Raw genomic sequence first — 22,153 nt, forward strand, 5'->3', positions numbered from 1 at the left:
ATTTTTTTTTTTTTTTTTTTTTTTATTGAGTACAAAATCTGAATACAACAAAAGGCATTGATACGTGTACAAAAAGAAATTTGGTATGGAAGGCTCAACATAATAGAATCATATTAGATTCCTAACAAAATATATAACCAAATATTCCAAGAAAGAGGAAAAAGAATCAAAAATACAAGCACCAAACAAAGACTAAACGAAAATAATAAAGAAAACATAATTACAACAAATTATATAATATAATAAATTAAACAGTTTTACTGCCTTTGGATTTTTCATTTTACTAAGGGCATCTGAGAAGTATTTTAGATCATTTTTAAACACAATAAACAAGGGGGGAGATTTAAAGTATCGACATTTGTGTATAAAGTATTTTGCTAATTACATAATATTATTAATCAGATCATACAAAGCAGAGCACTCTTTGGTTATTCCGTACATTACATCTTGTAAGGATAGAGTGAAACTATCAGCAACCACATGCTTCTCTACCAACCAGTCCTGCCAAGCTTTCCAAAAGGACTGAGACAAATTACATGTAAAAAATATATGTACTGTATCTTCATATTTTTTTTGTTTTTGTTTTTTTTTTATGAAGAGATACCAGGCAGAGACCTAAAACATGACCTCATTTTCCTGCGCATTCGCCGAAGAAGGACCAACGATTCGTGTGACGTATTTCTTCCGCGCCTAGGCAAGCGGTAGCGTTGAGGAAAACAAATGATCTAATTTTGTTCATATGTCTTTTTATTGAATTCCTGCATATATACTTGAATTTCTTCATCAGGACAGATTTCACGGCAAGTATATATTTAGTAAATACTAGCTAACTGCAGCGGAGGTTTAGATAAAGTTTAATTCAGTCTGGAGCTGCATTTGAACGTTATTTCTCGATCGTTTACTAATAATGAATCGATTCAAACAGTATTTACTCCTGTGAACTAGACAGTTTGGCTCAGTTTACCACAGACGGAATCTCTTTTATTTATTTATGCTTTCTGAACTCCGTTCTTATTGATGTTCTGTACTGTATATATATATATATATATATATATATATATATATATATATGTATATTGGTTGTGTCGTAGTGAACTGAATTTGAAGGGCGTGCAGTATGTTTTGAGTGTGTGGATTTGCATATTTTTAACCATCGTATTATTTTTGACACAAAAGGTGCAGTCGAAACAGGCTTGTGATCCCAAGAAGCTTGCAGTGATTTGAGGCGCAACCGTTGATTTATTTACTGAAGTTTGTTTGTTTATTTCTTGCAGAAGACGCTCAGTATGGCGTTAAAATCTGGAGAGGAGCGCCTGAAGGAGATGGAGGCAGAGATGGCGCTGTGAGTTCTTCACATTTCACTTGTGTTCAGTTTCTAGCTGTTTATTTGCAGCATATTGTTGCACTCAGGACAGTTTTGTAGTGTTTGGAATGTGTAGAATGGGGCGTTTCTGACTGTATTTATGCCAATGTTGTTGCTTCTGCAGGTTTGAGCAGGAGGTGTTGGGAGGACCTGTGGCACCTACAGTTGTTGAAGCTGTGCCAGTCGCTCTGGCAATGCCAGCCGTACCCATCGTCAGGCCCATCATTGGTACAAACACCTACAGAGAGGTATTATTTACTTCTAACTCAAAAATGCCCCTAATATTTTAAGTTATAATACTGTAAGTATATTTTTATAAGCATTATCTTAAAGGATTAGTTCACTTCCAGAATAAAAAAATCCTGATATTTTACTCACCCCCATGTCAACCAAAATGTTCATGTCTTTTTTCTTTTTTTTTTTCTTCGGTCAAAAAGAAATTAAGGTTTTTGAGGAAAACATTCCAGGATTTTTCCCCATGTAGTGGACTTCAATGGAAGCCAATGGGTTGAAGGTCCAAGTTGCAGCTTTAATGCCGCTTCAAAGGGCTCTACATGATCCCAGCCAAGGAATAAGGGTCTAATCTAGAGAAATGATTGGTCATTTTTAAACAAATTGACAATGTATATACTTTTTAACCACATATGCTCATCTTGCTCGTCACAAGCCCGACCTCACGCATTACATAGAAGTACCAACCCAGTGTTTACAAAGCGACCATGCACACGTAATATGTGAAGTCACGCATGTGCATTGCAGAGCTAGTGCAAGATGAGCGTTTGTGGTTAAATTTTATTGGTTAAATTTTATTTTATTTATTTTGTTATTTTTTTAGAAAATGACTGATTGTTTCACTATATGGGGAAAAATTGAATGTTTTCTGTTTTCTTCAAAAACCTTAATTTCTTTTTGAGTAAAGAAGGAAAAGCATGAATATCTTGGATGACATAAGTGACAGTGAATTTATCAGAAAATGTTTATTCTGGTGTGAACTTATCCTTTAAGTGAATATATATGTGTATATATATATATATATATATATATATATATATATATAATTTAAAAATAACAAATATCCTAATATCCATTTTTAAATGAAAAATAAATATATATTGCTTAGAGCATTTATCAGTACCTTATTTTGCAAGCTAGTTCATAAATTTTTTTTTCCTTAGGTCCAGCAGAGTTTGGAGGCAAGAGCTGCCACTTTAGTTGGTCCACCACCTGCATTTGTTGGTCCTGGTACATCTATATAAATACACATTTTTCTTTACACATATTAAGACAAAGTTATTTACAGAAATCAGCTGACAATCATCTGATATTTATCTGTAGCTATGCCGGCAGTAGCGCCTCCTCCAATGATGCGTCCAGCATTTGTCCCGCACGTCTTACAGAGACCAGGTAATCAGATTCATTCATATGTATTCTTTACATGGTTATGATTATATGTGTATACATATATAATATCAATCAATGGTATTTATAGTTTTATGATGTAAACAAATAAAATTAGGATTTTAAAAAGTATTTATTTATTTATACACATGTATACACATGTATGTATACATACACACACACACACACACACACACACACACATATATATATATATATGTGCAAATGAATCTAAATATCGACAAAATCACCTTTAAAATTGTCCAAATGAAGTTCTTAGCAATGCATATTACTTATCAAAAATTAAGTTTTTACACATTTACAGTAGGTAATTTACAAAATATCTTCATGAAACATGATCTTTACTTAATATCCTAATGATTTTTGGCATAAAAGAAAAATCAATACTTTTGACCCATAAAATGTATTTTTGGCTATTGATACCATATACATGTGCTACTTATGACTGGTTTGGTGGTCCAGGGTCACATATTTAGATATTTTTCAAATACATTTAACATATCATTATAGAGCCTAAAATATTATTGCGAGTGTTTGTAATGAGTTTTTTTTTTCCCCAGGGGGTCAGAGAATGCCAGTGATGCGTGGTCCACCTCCTCAGGGTATGATAGCGCCTCCTCTTCCCAGACCTCCACCTCCTCCACCCATGATGATGGCTCCTCCTATGTCAGGACCTCCTCAGCCCCCTATGGCTCCAGTTGGACCACCCATGGGACCCATGCCACCAGTGGGTATTTTCTAAATTGTAGTCAGCTGAGTTTCAAGGTTGCCTTGTACTGTAAAAATGTCATGTCAATATCTCAAATGTTTTTCTCAATTATTTGCAGGTTGGAGGCATGAACCCCATGACTTCAGCACCACCACGGCCCATGCCTCAGGACCCTCCGAAAATCAGTCCCAGTGTTATACAGGCAGCCCCTACTGTTTACACAGCGCCTCCTGCACCTAAGAGAGCTGACCTCAAGAGCCAGAAACAAGCACGCATGGTAAAATATCAATATGACCTGTTTATGTCCACGGCATCCATTTTGACATATGTGACCCTGGACCACAAAACCAGTTCAATTTCAAGTTTGTACATCATCTGCAGGCTAAATAAATAATATTTGGCTGATTTACAACTATTTGAAAATCTGGATAAATATTGAGAAAATCGCCTTTAAAGTTGTCCAAAGGACGTTCTTAGCAATGCATATTACTAATCAAAAAATAAGTTTTGATATATTTATGGTAGGAAATTTACAAAAGATCTTCATGGAACATGATCTTATTTAATATCCTCATGATTTTTGGCATAAATAAAAAAATCAGTCATTTTGACCCATGCAATGTACTTTTGGCTATTGCTACAAATATACCTTTGCAACTTTGGTGGTTCAGGATCACATTTAATATCAAAGCACCACATGGGTTCATAATAAAAGCTACTATGTGTGTCTATGAAAAATCTTCCATTTTAATCATCTAAATCTTTCCTGTCCATCTTTTTTCTCAGGAGGAGTTGTCAGCGTTGGTGGCGGAGCAACAGGCTGCAGTTATGGCAGCTGGGCTGCTGGACTCAAAAAAGGAGGCAGTCAATGATGACAGCGTGATCGGACCGAGCATGCCGGAGCCTGAGCCTGCACATGTGGAGGTTTAATGCGATTCAGGATGTTACATTGTCTCCTGTTTAGACATAGACATAGTCCATCCCTAAAGTCATTCCATTAGATAAGCTATCTCTAGTCCAGTCTGGCCATTTCGTGCCAGTAATGTAGGGCTCTATGATTTCTGCGATGCGGAAAACGCGGACGGAATTGCGGAATCCAGTCATAAAAAAGGAATTTACTGAGTAATGCAGAATGTTTGAAAGTTTGAATAAATTAATCAAAAGTAGGTCATTACACTTAAATCAAACCTCAATATGGACTAGTATGTGTAAATATCACAACGCAAAAATACCATTCAGATGTGAATCCTGCATTTTCTGCATGTCTCTGTTTTAATGAATGGAGCAGACGAGCGGTTTTGTTTACTACACACACTGGAGCGTGTGTGACGCTTGCGGTGGTTTCAGCATCTGTCGTCTCACTAAATGGGGAAATAAATACATGAACAATATCTGCTGAGTCACTTCATGAGCATTTGACCGTTCCATTTTAGGAAAACTAGTGTTATATCATATACACACAGAAATGTAAAGGTAGACACAGCAACCCGTCAAAATAAAAGTCTAAAGTTACTACTACTACTAAAATTAAACAAAAATTATTTTAATGGTATAATCACACAACATTTCCATGTTTTAATTTTAATAGTAAATTCCCCTTTGTTTGCCAAAAAAAAAGTTTGCTTAATTTTCAATAATTAAAAGATAAATTAAATTTATATTTTATGCCTTCATTTGATAACCAGAACATTTTAAATACACAACACAGAATTTCTGAGGGTAAAAAAACCTTTCATAAGGCTATTTTAAGAATACATTTGAATAAATTAAGTATGTATTGAAATAATTAGACATGCTAAAACACAGAATTTTATAACATTAAGATTAAGGGTGAGAAAAAGTAAAACATTGCATAGGGCCCTAAACATGTCGTTTTTGTTAAACCATTATTAAATTGATGTGAAATTTCATGATTTTAATTAATAAGACATGCTCTTTGATTAATGTAATAAGATTTAATTTAACCATTAAAAAGGAGTTGAGAAAAATTTAAACGGAAAAAATGGAATTTGGGAAAAAATAAAACGGATTTCATAGGGCCCTAGTAATGGTGCAGAAATTACACATTTTACCTTTAAAAATTGCATAATGACAGAATATAAATCAGCTTTTGTTTGTATAAAAAAGTGTTGTTTTAGTCATATTTAATGTAATATATTTTTTCATATTTTATTATCAATTACAAATATTTTAATTAATTAGCTTGTATTTGACATTTTCATATTTGGTTTATGTCATTTTTGTTGATTTTTAAAAAATATTTAAATTTCGTATTAGTTTATTTTAGTATTAATGTTTTATTTAACAATTACAACACTGGATTCATTTAAAAATTAAAAACTGTTTGCTCTTAATATAAATATTGTTCTAATTGTTTCTTATTCACATGTGAACAGCCTCCTGATACTAGCACAGAAGATAAGAAGAAAGGAAAACAGGAAAAGGTCAAGAAATGCATCCGGGTAGCAGCTGGTGTCACATGGGAGGACACCAGCCTATTAGAGTGGGAATCAGGTTTGTGGACATTTATTAAATGAGTCTTCTCATTTTACTTTTCTTGATAAAGAATCCAAGCACATGGAGAAATGAAATTATTGCTATGCTGTTCTTGGTTTTTCAGATGATTTCCGGATATTTTGTGGTGATCTGGGAAATGAAGTGAATGATGACATTCTGGCGAGAGCATTTAGCCGTTATCCGTCCTTCCTGAAGGCGAAGGTTGTTCGAGACAAACGCACTGGGAAAACAAAGGGTTACGGCTTTGTGAGCTTTAAAGATCCCAATGATTATGTGCGCGCCATGAGAGAGATGAACGGTGAGTTAATAAATATAATAATAGTGATGAATGAGTGTTCAGAGCAATATAGAAAAATACAGTTAAACATTTTTTTAATATAAATTAGATTTTTTAAATTTATACCTATATTCAGCAAAGATGCATTAAATTGATTGAAAGTATCAGTAAAGAGATTATTAATGTTCCAGACAATTCTATTCCAAATAAATGCTGTTCTTTTGAAATTTATATTGATCAAAGAACCCTGAAAGGACAAGATGTATCATGATTCCCACAAAGATATTAAGCAGCACAACTGTTTTCAACACTGATAATAATAAAAGTGTTTTCCGAGCAACATATCAAAATATTAGAATGATTTCCACAGGATCATGTGACACTAAAGAGTAATGACTGCCAGAAATTCAGCTTTATATCACAGGAATAAATGATATTTAAATAGGTATTTAAATAGAAAATAGTTTTCACAAATAATTTCATAATATTTCTGTTTTAATTGTGTTAAATGTGAAACTTTCAAAAACATGCAAAAATTAAAAGTTTTTAACATTTTATTTGACATAAATATAAAATGACAAAATAACTAGACAAACACTGCATTAGCTTTATTAAACACATGTTAAATGATCTCCAAGATGTTATTTATTTACTTTCTATTAAGGCTGAAAATGACTAAACCTAGACTTTTGTCAGATCTTTTTTTATGATCATCATTCTCTAAACACACCCTTGTCTTTGTCTTTAGGGAGGTATGTGGGAAGCCGACCTATCAAACTGAGAAAGAGTTCATGGAAAGATCGCAATCTGGAGGTTGTGCGTAAGAAACAGAAGGAGAAAAAGAAGTTGGGACTGAGATAATCCATCTGTATTGAAACTGTGGACTTTATTTTGTGTGTGTGTCACCCAGGACCTATGTAATGGAGTAGAAGTCACTCAAGCTCCTGCAGTAGTTGCAAATAAACAAGCGTCAGCTTCTTATATGGCCCTTATAACTAATAAATCTACATTTATTTCCATGTGTATTATCACACACTGACCTCTCCCCTTCTCTCCGCATGCTGAAAAATCACACAAATTCTTTCACTTGTTGAGAGTTTTTTTTAAACACATAAAGTGTGGTAATGAAACTGGCTTGGATGTTGAAAATGTTGGTTTTGTTTTCTTCCTCAATTTCTCACAGAAGCAACTAAGGTTAAACTTTAGGAAGGCAGTTTTGATTTGTTGCTATATAAGTTGGATGTTTAAAGTAGTATGTGTAAAAAGGCAAATCTTTTCAATAAACTGAGGAGTTTCTTTAGTTTAAATTCTTACCTGTTTTATAACATTTCAATTCAAAACATTCAACTCAACTGATTATTCTGAAAACAACCAGCAGGTGGCATCACAAAGTTGTTATTTTGTACTGAATGGTCTATATTTTTTAGAACATCTTGTAAATGTTATTAATGCAAGTCAAATGCACAAACACAATTATAAAAATACCATTTCTGCATTAGTTTGGAAAAGCTCTCATAGTTACTGGTAGTAGCTAACTAGATGTTTTTTTCTCCTAACCACACACGCCCACTTGCATGTATTTCTAAAAGACTCATTTCCTATAGCTGGTGTCAAAAAAAAGCAGAAATGGCTCGTCCATCAACCTGTCTGACAAACAACTGAGAATATACACACATCTCAACACCAAGAGAAAATGCAACGTAGAGCCACATGTGAGTTTTTAATTCTTAATCAAAATTAGGACAGCTCTTTATTTGAAGTTTAATGTTGTCAGATTGTTTTCAGGAACCTGATTAAAAATATACTTGTGTTGTGTAAACTGTCTCTGTTCATGCTTTCACATTTATTCATCTGTTTGTTTATGAAAGTCATTTCATTGTTCATGTTATCATATTTCATATTTGGTTGTGTGGTTACCATATTCATGTACTTAACATGTATATTAACAAATACTGTACTGTGGTACATGCCTTGTTGAAAGTACCTCGAAATACCATGGTGCATTCATACCATGGAATATTATAGTACTTTGAGATACACTTTAGTGATTATGAAAAAAGTATGGAAACTTTGTTTCCACATATACCCTGATAAACCATGTTTGATTACCATTCATGTACTATGGTACTCCAAGATAAAAATGGCAAGGTATTTTATGGTATTTATATATATATATATATATATATATATATATATATATATATACATATAATAGAGTTAGATTTCCATACATATATACTATGGTATTTTATGGTAGTACTTAAAAACTAGCAAGCTACTTAAAAGAATACCATGGTAGTACCACGGTACTATCATTTTACATGCCACAATAGTCCATAAAACCAATGTTCGTCTTAAAAACATAAACCGCAAAAATGTACCGTCTTGTAATTTTAAAACTCATATTCAGGTTAATTTCTTGCCTTCATTATTTTGTTAATTCTACTTCATGACGATTGCGCGCCTCCGCCCATTGATCAGCGGCGGCGCGCTCCAGGCTTCCTTTTGTCCAACGGGCCACCTCAGTGGAACATTCCATTTTGGAAAAGAGGGGAAAACAGCTTTGTTATCTCTTAGAAAGTTTTCCTTTATACAACAAACAGCTCTGCTGTCACATCCAGCGGAAGAGAAAACTAAAGTAAATTCTACATATTTCGTAATGCGTCCATACAGCTCGTAAAAAGTGTTCTCGACCGTGTTTGGGTAAAGCGTGGCCACCCACAAGTTGTTTTGGGAGCGGCGAAGAACCCCTCAGTTCTCCCAGCTAGCAGAGAGATGAGATGGGCGGGAGAACACGCGGGGACGATGCCGCTGTTCCGGGAATCTGCTTGATTTGAGTCTTCTGTTTGAGTTAAAGGTTTTTGGATGTCACAGTGGTGACAGTATGTGTCTGAGCGGGATTTGTGGAGTTGCCTGAGGGCGCGCTGGACCTTTCTTCCTCCTCCTCTTCCTCTTTTTGCTCTTTATTGGGGTTCTCCGCTCTAACGGCGCTCAGTGTTTGGCGTCTGGCGGTGCTTCTGCACGATCCAGATTATTACTACACTAATACAAGATAAAACCAGGATGTAAGGAAAAACGTTGATGTGGGAAGGAACTTTGGAAACGCATCTTGATCCAAACACGGAGCCCTGTTGGTCCCTCCCGCCTAAGCTGGAGATAGGGATGGTGGTAAGTTGTATTTCTGTATTAAACCCTTCACAATCAGTCTCAGTGTTTATTGGTTTTCCACAGCAACTGCCTCCACTTTTCCTCCTACTAATGGAGTTGGTTGTATTGATGCTGTTGTTGCCATTAGTTACAAGATCAGCATCAGCAACACACTGCATCTGACAAACTGCTATTGTCCCTCATCTCATGTTGCCAGAAAGGGGTTCACTGTTTTTTAGGGGGCTTGAGCCCCTCCCTGCCATCCATTCCCACCCACCCAGAGCTATTCCATTAGGAGTACAGCTCCTTTCAGGGTATAATTTCATTTATCTGCTTTTGTGATGTGCTCATCATCAATATCCGTTGTAGTTGACAGGCATATGCATCATCTTTTGTTTTGCTTGCATCATTATTTCTCATTCTGACCTAACAAAGACTGAAACTCCTTGTCCCATCATGAATGTTTCAGGTGGCAGGATGCATGCATTTAGACAGTCTACTGAAGTCATCTAGACTGATGTTTATCAGATTACTATTTGCTCAGTGGTTTGTTTGAAAACAGTGGACCTGCCGGTTCTTCTAGAGAATAACTAGCTGGCAAACATGCTCACTTTGTCCAAGCTTATGACTTGACTTCTTGGGAAAGCACTGGTCTGTGTTAATGCTTACTCAGTCAACATTGACTAATACCAGTCATCGGCTGAAATGCAATGACGTCTAGTTAAAGTTCCTTGTACATCACCACAAAGAGTTGCAACAAGGGAAACTTTATGAATTCAGCATGATAAGAGATGGGATGATTACATTCATTAAACCACAATCCAACCAAATTTGTTGTTCTGAATCTCTTTGTTTAAACCAGTGGTTCATCCAAAAATGAAAATGCTGTCATTGTTTACTCTCTCTTTTATGTTTTTTCAAACCAGTATGACCTTATTTCTGCTGTGGAACACCAAAAGAGTAGAATATTTACAGAAAACAATAGAAGTGGATGGGGACCATTGACTGTGCTTTTCTCCAAGTCAAATGACAAGTTTATGTGGAACAGACTTATGTTTAATGTATGTAACTAAAACTTAATTCAGGCTAAAATTTAAAGGAATAGATAAGCAAAAATTAAAATTTGCTTAAAATGTACCCTCATGCCATCCAAGGTGTAGATCAGTTTGTTTCATCATCTGAACAGATTTGAATAAATTTAGCATTACATCTCATGCTCACCAGTGGATCGTCTGTAGTATATGGGTGCCATCAGAATGAAATTCCAAACAGCTGATATAAATGTCTCAATAATCCACAGGAAATCCAAACGACTCAATTAATGTCAATTAAAACCCATCATTAAGACATTTATAACTTTAAACTGTTGCTTCTGGCTAAAATACAGTGTTTTATATCCATAATATTACTTTCTTCAGTGGAAAGAGAGAAAAATGCACAGATCAAGCAGTGTTTACAAGCAAAAACAGTCCAAAACATTGTGACGCTTTATTCAGCTGGAGTTGGACTCCCATTCTGACGGCACCCATTCACTGCAAATAATCCATTGGTGAGCAGGTGATGTAATGCTAAATTATATTGTGATGTTTTTAGCAGCTGGAGTTGGACTCTCATTCTGATGGCACCCATTCACTGCAAATGATCCGTTGGTGAGAGAGTGATGTAATGCAAAATTTCTCTAAATTTGTTCTGATGAATAAACAAACTCATCTACATCTTGGATGACTTGTGGGTGAGTAAATGTGAACTATTTCTTGTTTGTGTGTCTCACAGAAGAAGTCTTACTGGTGTTGAAAGACAAAATGATGAGCAAATTATGACAATTTTTATTTTGAGTTGCATTTTTCAGCCTATGTCCATAGACGTTAATTTTTCTTAATGTTGATTTGAGATCAGTGCTTTGTTAAGGTTGGGATTAGCGTGGGCTTGGTCAGACTTCAAAACAGTCCGTGCAAACTCATGACTACAGTGAGTGAGACACTGGGTGTGATGAAGTGCTAGGCGATCAAGGTGTTTAATTACCGCCACAGCATCCTGGTTTGGCAGAGAGCATGTGTAGGAACTTGGCAGTGTGTCTGTGGATGCTCCTGTCTGGAAGATTTACGATGGATATTTGGGAGTCAGAAGACTGTTCTTTTTCATTCTTGTGACTGCGTTGATTGGATTTTCTTGACACTGGCAATCATTTGGCAGTGGAAATCAATACAGTTTGACTCTAATGAGGTCTAAAGTTCCTCCTTGATGATAGATGTCAAAGTAGAGCTTGGCACAGCCCACATGTGGACCGTCTTGAAGATACGGCACAATTTCCTTATTAATTATGAATGTAAAGAGCATAGGCTGTATTCCAGAATGCATTTACTTTATATAATAGCCTAAAGCTTGGATATTAAATTAAGGTTAGCTGTTCAACTGACCTGTCTGCGCTGTTGTCTCTTCTGAAAAAGTAAATTCTTTGGTCTTTCAAAAACAAACAGCCCATTTGGAACCATAAAGCAAGGATGGAAATTAAAAGGAGCCTATCAATATGCAAATACAGCCCCACACGGAGACATGAATAGAGCATCACATGCTCATAACCTCAGAGAACATGCTGTTTGCATCAGAGACAGCTGTGTTACGCAACCTGCGCCTCCATCCTTCACTGCCACTTGGGCTGCTGCAATTACATAAAGATCGCCCGTATGTTAAAGAGAAAGGGCAGAGAGAAAGGGTAGGCCTGTAGAATGCCTGCCAATCTTCATTTTCATCATTATCTCATCCGTTTCCTGTTTACCGCTCAAGTCGTGTGTCTCTCAGTCGCTTCCCCCGACTGCTCTTTTTCTCCCTGTATGAGAGGGTTGTGCATCCATCTAGTGCATTCTGATTTTCTGTGCTGTTCAGCTGCATCATTTGGATTATAAATGTGAGGGTTTTATATCAAGGTTAATTTACTGTTTCACACACAATTTGCTGTTGTATTGGTGGAAGATATGCTGGTGTAGAGCCTGATGCTAAGGAGATGGTGTTGTGTGGTTTAATCCTCAGGGGAAAAGTGATGTTTGTAATTCATACACATGCTGTTGGAGATTCCTTTGTTTCAGATGTTGAAGTTTTAAAGGGATAGTTCAACCAAAAAATGAAAATTACCCTATGATTTACTCACCCTCATGCCATCCTAGGTGTATATGCCTTTGCTCTTTCAGACAAATACAATCAGAGTATTATTATTTAAAAAATGTCCTGTCTCTTTCAAGGTTTATAATGGCAGTGAATGGGTGTTGAGATTTTAAAGTCCAATAAAGTGCATCCAATCCATTATAAAAAGTTCTCCACACAGCTCTAGGGGGTTAATAAAGGTCTGAAGTGAATTGATGCATTTTTGTAAGAAAAATATCCATATTTTAAACTGATCTAAAATCTGTAAACTCTAGCTTCAGTTGACTGTCGTACACATGTTCAGAACAGGGTGGCGTTTCAGTGATTTTTGTACAAAAAAAATGTAACATTTAAAAGTAGAATTTTAACTTTAGTGTATTCAATCAGTCTCTGTAATTCCTTTTTACTGAAATAGTGCTAATTCTCATGCCGATGTGTCGCCGAAATCTGAGCCGGTGAAGGGCTGCTGTTCTCTGGGTTAACTGTGAACCACAGCCTCGCGTTTCACATGTAGCTGAAAGATACCATGACTGACTCCAGAAACTGCCCAGAAACAAACAGTCCTGACATTAGAAAACATATTTTAAGATTAAACTCAGTACAATGATAAATAAAATCCATTTGTTTTATACAAGGCAAAAGGCGTTTCCATCCTGCAAAACAACCGCTGCTGACTGACATCTCGTCTTTGTTGCGTTGTGTAAAATAATAAATTTACAGCACAGTAAAGACTTTATAAATGAAATAAAATGTACACAAACATTTATTTTGCTGAAGAAGTGCAAATCGGCTGTGCTGAGAACCGCTCTCTCCTGCGCTCTGACTGACTGTAACTCAGCAGCTGGGTTGTTTCGTTAGAGACAGGCTCAACGCTGCGGTTGGGTAGAAAAAAATAACCCAGCATTAAAAATGACCCAGGAACTTAGTTACAGAAAAACTACCCAGCACCTGGGTAAAAAAATATTAAAAAATAACCCAATAAAATGACCCAGCAAGTTGAACCCAGCATTTGGGCAGCATTGTTGCTCCAAAACCATATGATTCTTCTGTGAAACACAACTGTTTACACAGAATGTTTTTTCTGTGCAACAAAAGTGCTAGCTGAGTTTACATCTACTTTTTACATGTTATTAAAGCAGTGAAAATATGTCAAATTTGATAAAATGTTGTGTGTAATGAAGTCCTCTGATTGTCATATGTTTTATCACTTTGTGTAGGTTTTGGTGGTTTTTTTTTTTTTTTGTTTTTTTGGTAGGCCATTTCACTGTATGCAGTCTGAATAGATTTAACGCACCCCTGAACATCTAGAACAGTGCTTCAGTGTTCTTAAACCAGCTATTTGGTAGACTTTTGATGCACGAAACTTAAAAAAAAAACTGTAATGGAAGCTTATCTAGTGTCTAGGAAAAAAAGGATGAAAAATGACCCAACAACTCTAAATTCCAAGTTTTTTGAAGTCATGCGATAAACTTTGTGTGAGGAACAGACCAAAAATCAGTATTCACTGAAAATGTTCCTATCTAGTTGTTTTTATTGTATGAAAAAGTGCAGTGTGGATGTTCTGCTGAACATCTCCTTTTTTTCTAACAGAAATAACATTTTTGATGAACTGTTCCTTTAACCTTCTGGGTGTTTTAAAATGAGAACTAATATTTCATTCACATCAATTATTGAGCCCTGTAGCAGCCCTGCAGTTTTCCTGAATCATCAAAACGAGCGACTGGCATATTCGTTTCTGCTTCAGTTCCTGTCTGTTTTGAAAACGTGACACTGATGTCGTAGATTGGTAGCTTTGTATTTCTCTTGTGTTTTAAATTGCTCTCGCCTCAGGCCGGTGTCTGGGCTTCAAGCTCACAGAAAACTTTACATCTCAAAAGAGTCAAAAGAACACAGTGAACTCAGAAAGTTTGAAATGGTGCTCGTGTGAGGATGTTTAAGATGTATTGAAATTCTAAAGGGTTTTTGCGAGTCTCTTACAGATTTGCATCGAACATTCTACTTAAATTAAATTATAAAAATGACATGATGGGGAACTACAACTAATAATAATTGGCCAAGTGGACACAATTATCACAATTATGATATAAATATGGCCAAAAACGGCCAAAGTTTTGGTCTATCACTCTGATCTCCAGTATTTCTGATTCACAGGTTTGGTTAAAGTTGTTTTGCAGAAGTTGAAAAAGTTTTGCAGAAGTTGAAAAAGTAAATGTTGTCAACTAAAAACTGCATAAAACCTTTTAACAATATATAGGCCACCTAGAGAGGTTCAATTGCTGTTAAAGTCTTTGCTTTATTTTTAAGATAATATCAGTAGTAATTATCTAGAACTTTCAAAATGAAATCCCTTTTATAATATGCATTTTTGGACATTAGCAAATTAAATGGTACTATACAGGTTTTCAAATATAGATTGTTGGTCATGAATGAGCTTTTATCTGGGTTTGTGGTAAATATTCTGTGGTATTACGTATTTCATGGCCTGTTCCTGAACAGACGCAGCTGTGCCAATGACCTCTTTCCCAGGCTTCGATATGAGCTCTGATGGCCCTTGGCACTGATGCCCCCTGGGGCAAATGACACACAGTCACAGTTCAACCACTAGAGTCGTTCTGCCCTGTCAGCCCACATTTTCTCATAGACTGTGTGCACGTCTCATTCTTGCAAATCTTTAGATTTTCTCACTGAATCTCATAGATTATTTTTAGGGATAAGACTTCGTTCACCCTGTCATTAAGAATGATGTTGTGAGAGAGAATTTTGTAGCTGGATGTTATTGGGCCAGTGCTGCATTGTTCCTGCTTTCTAAGTTTTAATGCCTCGCTTAAACATTTGTTTTTCTGTGATGTTTTAAAATATTGAATATTAATTAAGGCACAACATAAATGGGCTCAGAATTAGCATTATTTAATTTTCAAAAGTTTGGGGTCGATAGGATTGATCAAAGGTGGCATTTATTTGACCAAACATGCTGTAAAAACATTAATATTGTTAAGTATTGGTACAATCCAAAGTATTTGCTTTCTATTTGAATATGCAATTTATTCCTGTGACGCAAAGCTGAATTTTCAGCATCATTACTCCAGTCTTCAATGATTCTCCAAAAATATTTCAAATATGGTGATTTGCTGCTCACGAAACATTTCTTGAAAAAGTTGAGCTGCATAATATTTTTTGAAAACCTTGATACTTTCATAATTAGAACGTTCAAAAGAACAGCATTTATTTGAAATGGTAATCTTTTGTAACATTATTGATGTCTTTGTCACTTTTAATCAATTTAATGCATCCATGCTGAATGAAAGTACACAACCAGTCAAAAGTTTTTTTAAGATTTTTAATATTTTTAAAATAGTCTCTTCTGCTCACCAAGCCTGAATTTATTTGATCCAAAGTACAGCAAAAACAGTGACATTTGGAAATATTTTCACTATTTAAAATGACCGTTTTCCATTTGAATATATTTTAAAATGTAACTTATTCCTGTGATTTCAAAGCTGAATTTTAGCATCATTACTGCAGTCACATGATCCTTCAGAAATCATTCTAATATTCTGATTTGCTGTTCAAAAAAAACATTTTTTTATTATTATGTTGAAAAGAGCTGAGTAGAATTTGTTTTTTTTTTTTTTTTTCAGATTTCTTTGATGAATAGAAAGTTCAGAAGAACAACATTTATCTGAAATAGAATTTTTTGCAACATTATAAATGTCTTTATCATCACTTTTGATCAATTTTAAATAGTATAAATATTTCACAATTTCACTGTTTTTGCTGTTCTTTGGATCAAATAAATGCAGGCTTGGTGAGCAGAAGAAACTTCTTTAAAAACATTTAAAAAAATGTACTGTTAAAAAACTCTTGGCTGGAGGTGTATAGTGTTTTTTTTTTTGTTGTTTTTTTTTTTGTTTTTTTTAATATAAAGGTTACTGATCTTAAACTTTGAACATGTAACTGGCCACACTCAAGAGTTAAACATGTTTTAATTTGAAGGTGACCAATCCGTAGTGTGTGATTTATGTAAGGCTATTAAACCTTAAACCCTAAACAACCTAATGTTGTTTAGCAAATATCAAATTGAATGACCTTTAATGGTTTTATTGTAATTTTGTAAAAAGCCTATTACTCTTTTGTTTTAAAATACTTTGATCTTGCCATGATTTGCTGCTATTGTTGCTGATATGGCAATACAAATAAATGAATAAGAAATAAATCTAGCTGTCCAAGTTGTTGGAATTACTTGTAATAGTCATTCATCAGTTATTTGTTACAATCATATTTTCATTTTCCGTCAAAATAAGCTGATGGAATTTGTAGCTGTTCAATGCAGACCATTAGTCCAAATTAGAAAATGAACAAATTCGTTTGTTCTAAATTGTTTTGGGGGTTTTTTGGTATAGAAAACAGTTTTAAAATGTTGGCAGAACTAGTACAAATCTGAACTACTGGTCTGAAACTGTTCCAGCAAAGAATCCTTATTGTTCAGCCTGTCTAGGGGAGTATATCCTCTGTCTCTTGGCTCATGTAAACTCTCTTCTCTGTGGTGCTGTGTTGCATTTCCTTCGGTGGGTTTATGTTGTGGCTCAGCCTTTCGTCACACAGCTCAGAGCTGCATTTTATGTCCTTAAGGTCTGTGTGTTTAACACACGAAGGAAATGGTGAGGGGTTTTTTTTGTTTTGTTTTTTTTTCTTTTCTTTTCTGACAGCCTATGGACTCTAGAGTCTATTTCAACACAATCTTATGTTTCAGCCTCCAAGTTTCCCATCACGTCATAGCACGGAGTTCAGCGTGGAGGGGTTTCGCATTCCTCGCTACACTTCATTTATCTGTGTTTTATTCTGAATGAATGAAGTAAAGGCTCTAAAGCAGTCGCAGGTCCTGTAAAAGCAGCTGCTTTGAACTCGTGCCCAGAGGAACTTTGTGCCAACACAAATGGCCTTTGCCCACCCCCAACACTACATACATGCCATACATCAGTGTATGGCGATCTGTGGATGCTAATGTGCTAACTTGTGAGTGTAATGATGTTTAACTCCTTAAATTGATTTAACACAGTTAATAATAGTTCACCCAAAAATAAAAACTCAATAAATAAAAAAGTCCTCACTCTTATATTACTCCAACACTTATTTTCTCGCTTTTCTTCGAAACACAAAAGGAGAAGCTGAATAAGTGAACTTATGAGCTTCTTGTTTCCATAAAATGAAAGTAAATGTTGATTTATACTGCTGAGATCTTTATAAAAACATTTTTGTTTTTTGTGACCTTCCACTTTTGATATATGGAAAAGAGCCAATTGAGCATTCACCGTAACAACACATTTAGTGTTTGGCGGCAGAAAGACAATTCATATGGGGTCAAAATGAGATGACAGTATGTTTTGGATGAACTATTCCCTTAGTTTGACATTTGTAGTGTTTAATTTGACTAATAGTCATGCAGCTAGTATCTTGTTTTTAAGTACATAATTTAGGAAGACCTTCGTAATACCTAATTTATTTATAATAATTAATTAATAATAATAAAGGTAATTTTATTTAGTTTTACTTAAATTTTTGCCTATTTAAAATAAATTACTAATTAAATTATAATCAGTTTAATTTCTTAATAATAATAATAATAATAGTAAACTTAATAGTAACTTTTTCTATTGTTTTTTCTGTCTTTTCAGATTAAGTGTTACGTTTTAAATATTTGAGGTAAAGTTTAGAAAATTCTATCTGCTTTTACTCTCTCTGAGTTTCAGTGTTTTATTTCATCACTGCCACTTATTCACTTAAATATGCTCATGCAAACAGACAAACGCTTTGTCTAACTGCAGAGACTTCTTCTCTCCCAGGCTCTCTCCATCATTTCCTCATTTTTTTGTCGTCTTTTCTTCCTCCGACTCTCACGTGGCCCCAGCTGGGATGCAGAGAGAGTGTTTAGTATGCCGGCAGCGCTTCTGAGCCTTCCTGATTCTCCATAGAAAGCAGGACAGAACGTGAGAAGGGGTGTTACAGCGCCACAGTGGACTGTGGGAGCAAAGTTTCTAAGATCCGCTTCAGGAATGTCCATGATTCATTTGACCTTGCTTTTACCCAATCCCCAGTTGTCCCTTGTCATCCTGGGCACATGAGTTCAGCCCTGTGTGAGAATCTGAGGGGTGTGTAGATGGAGGGTTTTGGAGCAGTTGCTTCCCCGAGTGAGCCTTCAGCATTTGCGAGGACAGACGTGGATAGCGGTATCTATGAATGAGGTCCTTTAGAGTGCTGGGGGTTGGGTGGGATCTTTAAGAAGGGGCCGAGGAAGAAGTAGGGGGGTCCAGGGGCCCTTAGAAGCCATGGGTGAATGGGAAGGCCAAGGCTGCTTTGTTCTGAGGTCGAAGGGCCGTGGGGTAGTGTTGAACACAACAGAAATTTACAGGACCACATGAGGTGAGAGATGGAGAGGAAGTTCCTTACAGCATGGCAGAAATGAAAAGCAAGAAGGGAACCTTATGAAGTGGTTTTCAACTGGTGGGTCACGACCAAAAAATGAACTGATCTGTGTTGATTGGCTGGGACAGTTGTGAAAATATAATTTAGAAACTAACAGTCTAAAAGTTTACATCTCCCTTTCAGAATCTGCAAAAGGTTAATTATTTTACCAAAATAAGAGGGCTCATATAAAAATTATGTTATTGGTTATTTAGTACTGACCTGAATAAGATATTTCACACAAAAGATGTTTACATATATTCCACAAGAAAAAAATAATAGTTGAATTTATAAAAATGACCCTTTTTAAAAGTTTACATCCCCTTGATTCTTACTACTGTACTGTGTTGTTACTTGATTGATCCACAGCTGTTTTTTTTTTTTTAGTGATGGTTGTTCATGAGTCCCTTGTTTGGTCTGAACAGTTAAACTGCCTGCTGTTTAGATAAAAATCCTTCAGGTCCCACAAATTCTTTGGTTTTCGAGCATTTTTGTGTATTTGAACCCTTTCCAACAATGACTGTATGATTTGGATATGCAACTATTACAGAAGATTCAAACGCTCATTGATACTTTAAAATTATGCATTAAGAGCCGGGGGTGAAAACTTTTGGAACACAATGGAAATGTGTACATTTTTTCTTATTTGGCCTAAATATCATATGTTTTCATTTAGTACTGCCCTTCAGAGGCTGCAGAAGATAGATACATGTTTCCTAGAAGCCAAAATAAGTTAAATTTACCCTGATATTTAAATTCCAAAAGTTTTCACCCTCCGGCTATTAATGCATGATTTTTCCTTCTGGAGCATCAGTGAGCATTTGAACCTTCTGTAATAGTTGCATATGAGTCCCTCAGTTGTCCTCGATGGGAAAAGATGGATCTCAAAATCATACACTCATTGTTGGAAAGGGACAAAAAGACAAAAAATGCTGGAAAAATAAAGAATTTGCTGGACCTGAAGGATTTTTCTGAAGAACAGCAGGCAGTTTAACTGTTCAGGACAAACAAGGGACACATGAACAAATATTTTTATAAATTCAGCTGTTGTTTTCTCTTGTGGACAAAATGTAAACATCTTATGTAAAATATATTATTCAGGTCAGTACTAAATAAACAATAACATGCATTTTGTATGATCAGTTAAACTGATTCATTATCCTAAGAATTGAAAATCACTTGAACTGTAAAAGAGAACTAAAACTGAGGTGGATGATATGTAAACAACACAATGTTTGCCATAGTCTGTATAACCCGAAATCATCTTTGAATCGCATTCTTGAGATTTTAACTGTTCAAATGAATTGATTCACTAAAACAAATCAGTCTTCTTGATGCTATTGTCAAAAGTGTTCCACTGTTATCTTTAACTTTGTTAACTTTAGTGTTTCAGCTCTGTTTAGCATCTCTGAAACGTAGTAGATGTAAGATGATCCATTATCCAGTGTATCTAATACACCATTCAATGGGTGTTAATTAGTAATTCACAAATGATTAAATTTGAACTGATTCATTATTTAGAGGTTTGGCAGTCAGTTGACTGAATTTGAGTGACATAAGCAACACTACATTTACCACAGTCTATATAACTGGAAATCGAAAAACAATGATAAACAGTAGTATTTAGCTAAAAAATATATTCAATTACAAAAATGCAATGCGAAGTGCTTTGCAGGGATGTCTGAAAAAACACTAAACAAATCTGTTGATTTGAACAATTCTCAGTTGATTCACTAAAATGATTCTCATCAGTAGTGTTCTTTTTTTTCTGGTTAAGATACTGTTTATACCTTACTAAACATACTTGTACATCCATTTCCAAATTTACCTGGCTCACCTTTCAACTAAAAGTACAGCAGTGTTACTATGGCACCATCACAATCCCATGATGTTCTTTAAAATTCCATTTAAATATTATCATATGTGAATATGGCAGTCTTTCGGTATCATGCCATCTGATACAATCACTTTACTATAGCAGCACCACAGTACTTCTTTGTAAGTGTAGCTTTCCCATCAGACCGTTGCATCTTACTGGAATACGCTCTCGCTTGGCCTTTTTCTGAAATGGCATCTACAAACTGTGCTTATAATCTGCCTTTTAATGGTCTTGGGAAAAAGCTGCTTAGTCTTGGAGATTTGGAGGTGGGGTTTTGGGGTGGCCACTCTCCAAGACAATTGACAATAGCGTGTATAGCCTCTTCTGCTTGAGTGACTTAATGGCTGCTGTCCTATTGTATTGTTTTGAGGTCAGTTCCAGGACACCTGCTGCGAGCAACAGCAAGCGAAAAACAATGATCGCAATGGCCAGTTCCAGTTTGATGACTTGTTTTCAAGTCATTAGTTCTGTTAGCAGTGTCAACTTCTCCAAACTCATACTGTTAACCTGCAGCACGTCTTTAATCAGAGCGTGTAGGGAGAGAAGATATGAATCGCAGGTGTAGGGGTGTAAAAATGCAGCAACTTTACAGTGATCTGATGAAAATGGAATGCATTTTTAAAATTAATAATAAATTAACTGCATTTTCAAGTATTTTATTTGTATTAAAGGGCTGGTTGACCTTTTGATGATATTATTATTCCATCATTTCAATCAAACTGCTGTTATAACAAAGTAGATTTAAATTGTGATATAAAATCCACATTTTGATAAATTAGCAGAAGGAATAATAATTAATGCAATTACTATGCATCAGTATGCAGTATTGCAATATGTCCAATACATAATATAGCAATATTTATCTATATATGTTTACTAAAATATGTTAATACTCAAAAATGGCCAGACAGTGACTTCTGTGATCATTTGTGAATAATGATGCAATTAAAATGTTAACTTATTCTGAATCATTAGGATTTGATTCTTTTAAACTCATGGCAACACATCAAACATCTCTAGGAAAAAAAAATGTAAGAAACATAATGGTGAAATAAAAAATGCTTTAAAATCACAACAGATTCCTGATTTTATTTTATTTTATTTTATTTTATTTTATTTTATTTTATTTTATTCTTCTAGTGCTTAAGCATATTAATTATAAGACAAGCCAAACAATAATCTAATTAATTTTAATTGTTGTACTTGTTTGGAAGGATATATATATATTTTTTATTTTATTTCATT

The 22,153-nt window shown here is 35.1% G+C and overlaps 2 protein-coding genes across 2 annotated transcripts in view; both read left to right on the forward strand.

The window, feature by feature from the left end:
• The first annotated feature begins 636 nt into the window (after positions 1 to 636).
• Positions 637 to 8,104, forward strand: rbm42 (RNA binding motif protein 42). The gene is made up of 11 exons (XM_051131714.1): positions 637 to 800; positions 1,275 to 1,342; positions 1,488 to 1,611; positions 2,539 to 2,605; positions 2,699 to 2,767; positions 3,343 to 3,509; positions 3,610 to 3,768; positions 4,278 to 4,415; positions 5,888 to 6,005; positions 6,112 to 6,306; positions 7,034 to 8,104. The coding sequence occupies exons 2-11, from the start codon at positions 1,287 to 1,289 to the stop codon at positions 7,144 to 7,146; spliced, it is 1,206 nt and encodes a 401-aa protein (XP_050987671.1). The 5' UTR covers positions 637 to 800; positions 1,275 to 1,286; the 3' UTR covers positions 7,147 to 8,104.
• Positions 7,899 to 22,153, forward strand: part of arhgap33 (Rho GTPase activating protein 33) — a 68,377-nt gene continuing 54,122 nt past the window's right edge. Inside the window, 1 exon segment of the mRNA XM_051131709.1 lies at positions 7,899 to 7,997. Within this exon segment, the coding sequence (XP_050987666.1) occupies positions 7,979 to 7,997 (19 nt within the window). The 5' untranslated portion in view covers positions 7,899 to 7,978.

This window comes from Labeo rohita, chromosome 16 (genome assembly GCF_022985175.1).
Source record: "Labeo rohita strain BAU-BD-2019 chromosome 16, IGBB_LRoh.1.0, whole genome shotgun sequence".
NCBI classification, from domain to species: Eukaryota; Metazoa; Chordata; class Actinopteri; order Cypriniformes; family Cyprinidae; genus Labeo; species Labeo rohita.

Bases quoted from the DNA above. Each gene is read 5' to 3' on its own strand.
- rbm42 (XM_051131714.1), top strand. From the start codon at position 1,287: ATGGCGTTAAAATCTGGAGAGGAGCGCCTGAAGGAGATGGAGGCAGAG. The intron at 3,510-3,609 runs GTGGGTATTTTC...AATTATTTGCAG, and splicing joins CCATGGGACCCATGCCACCA to GTTGGAGGCATGAACCCCAT. The intron at 4,416-5,887 runs GTTTAATGCGAT...ACATGTGAACAG, and splicing joins CTGAGCCTGCACATGTGGAG to CCTCCTGATACTAGCACAGA.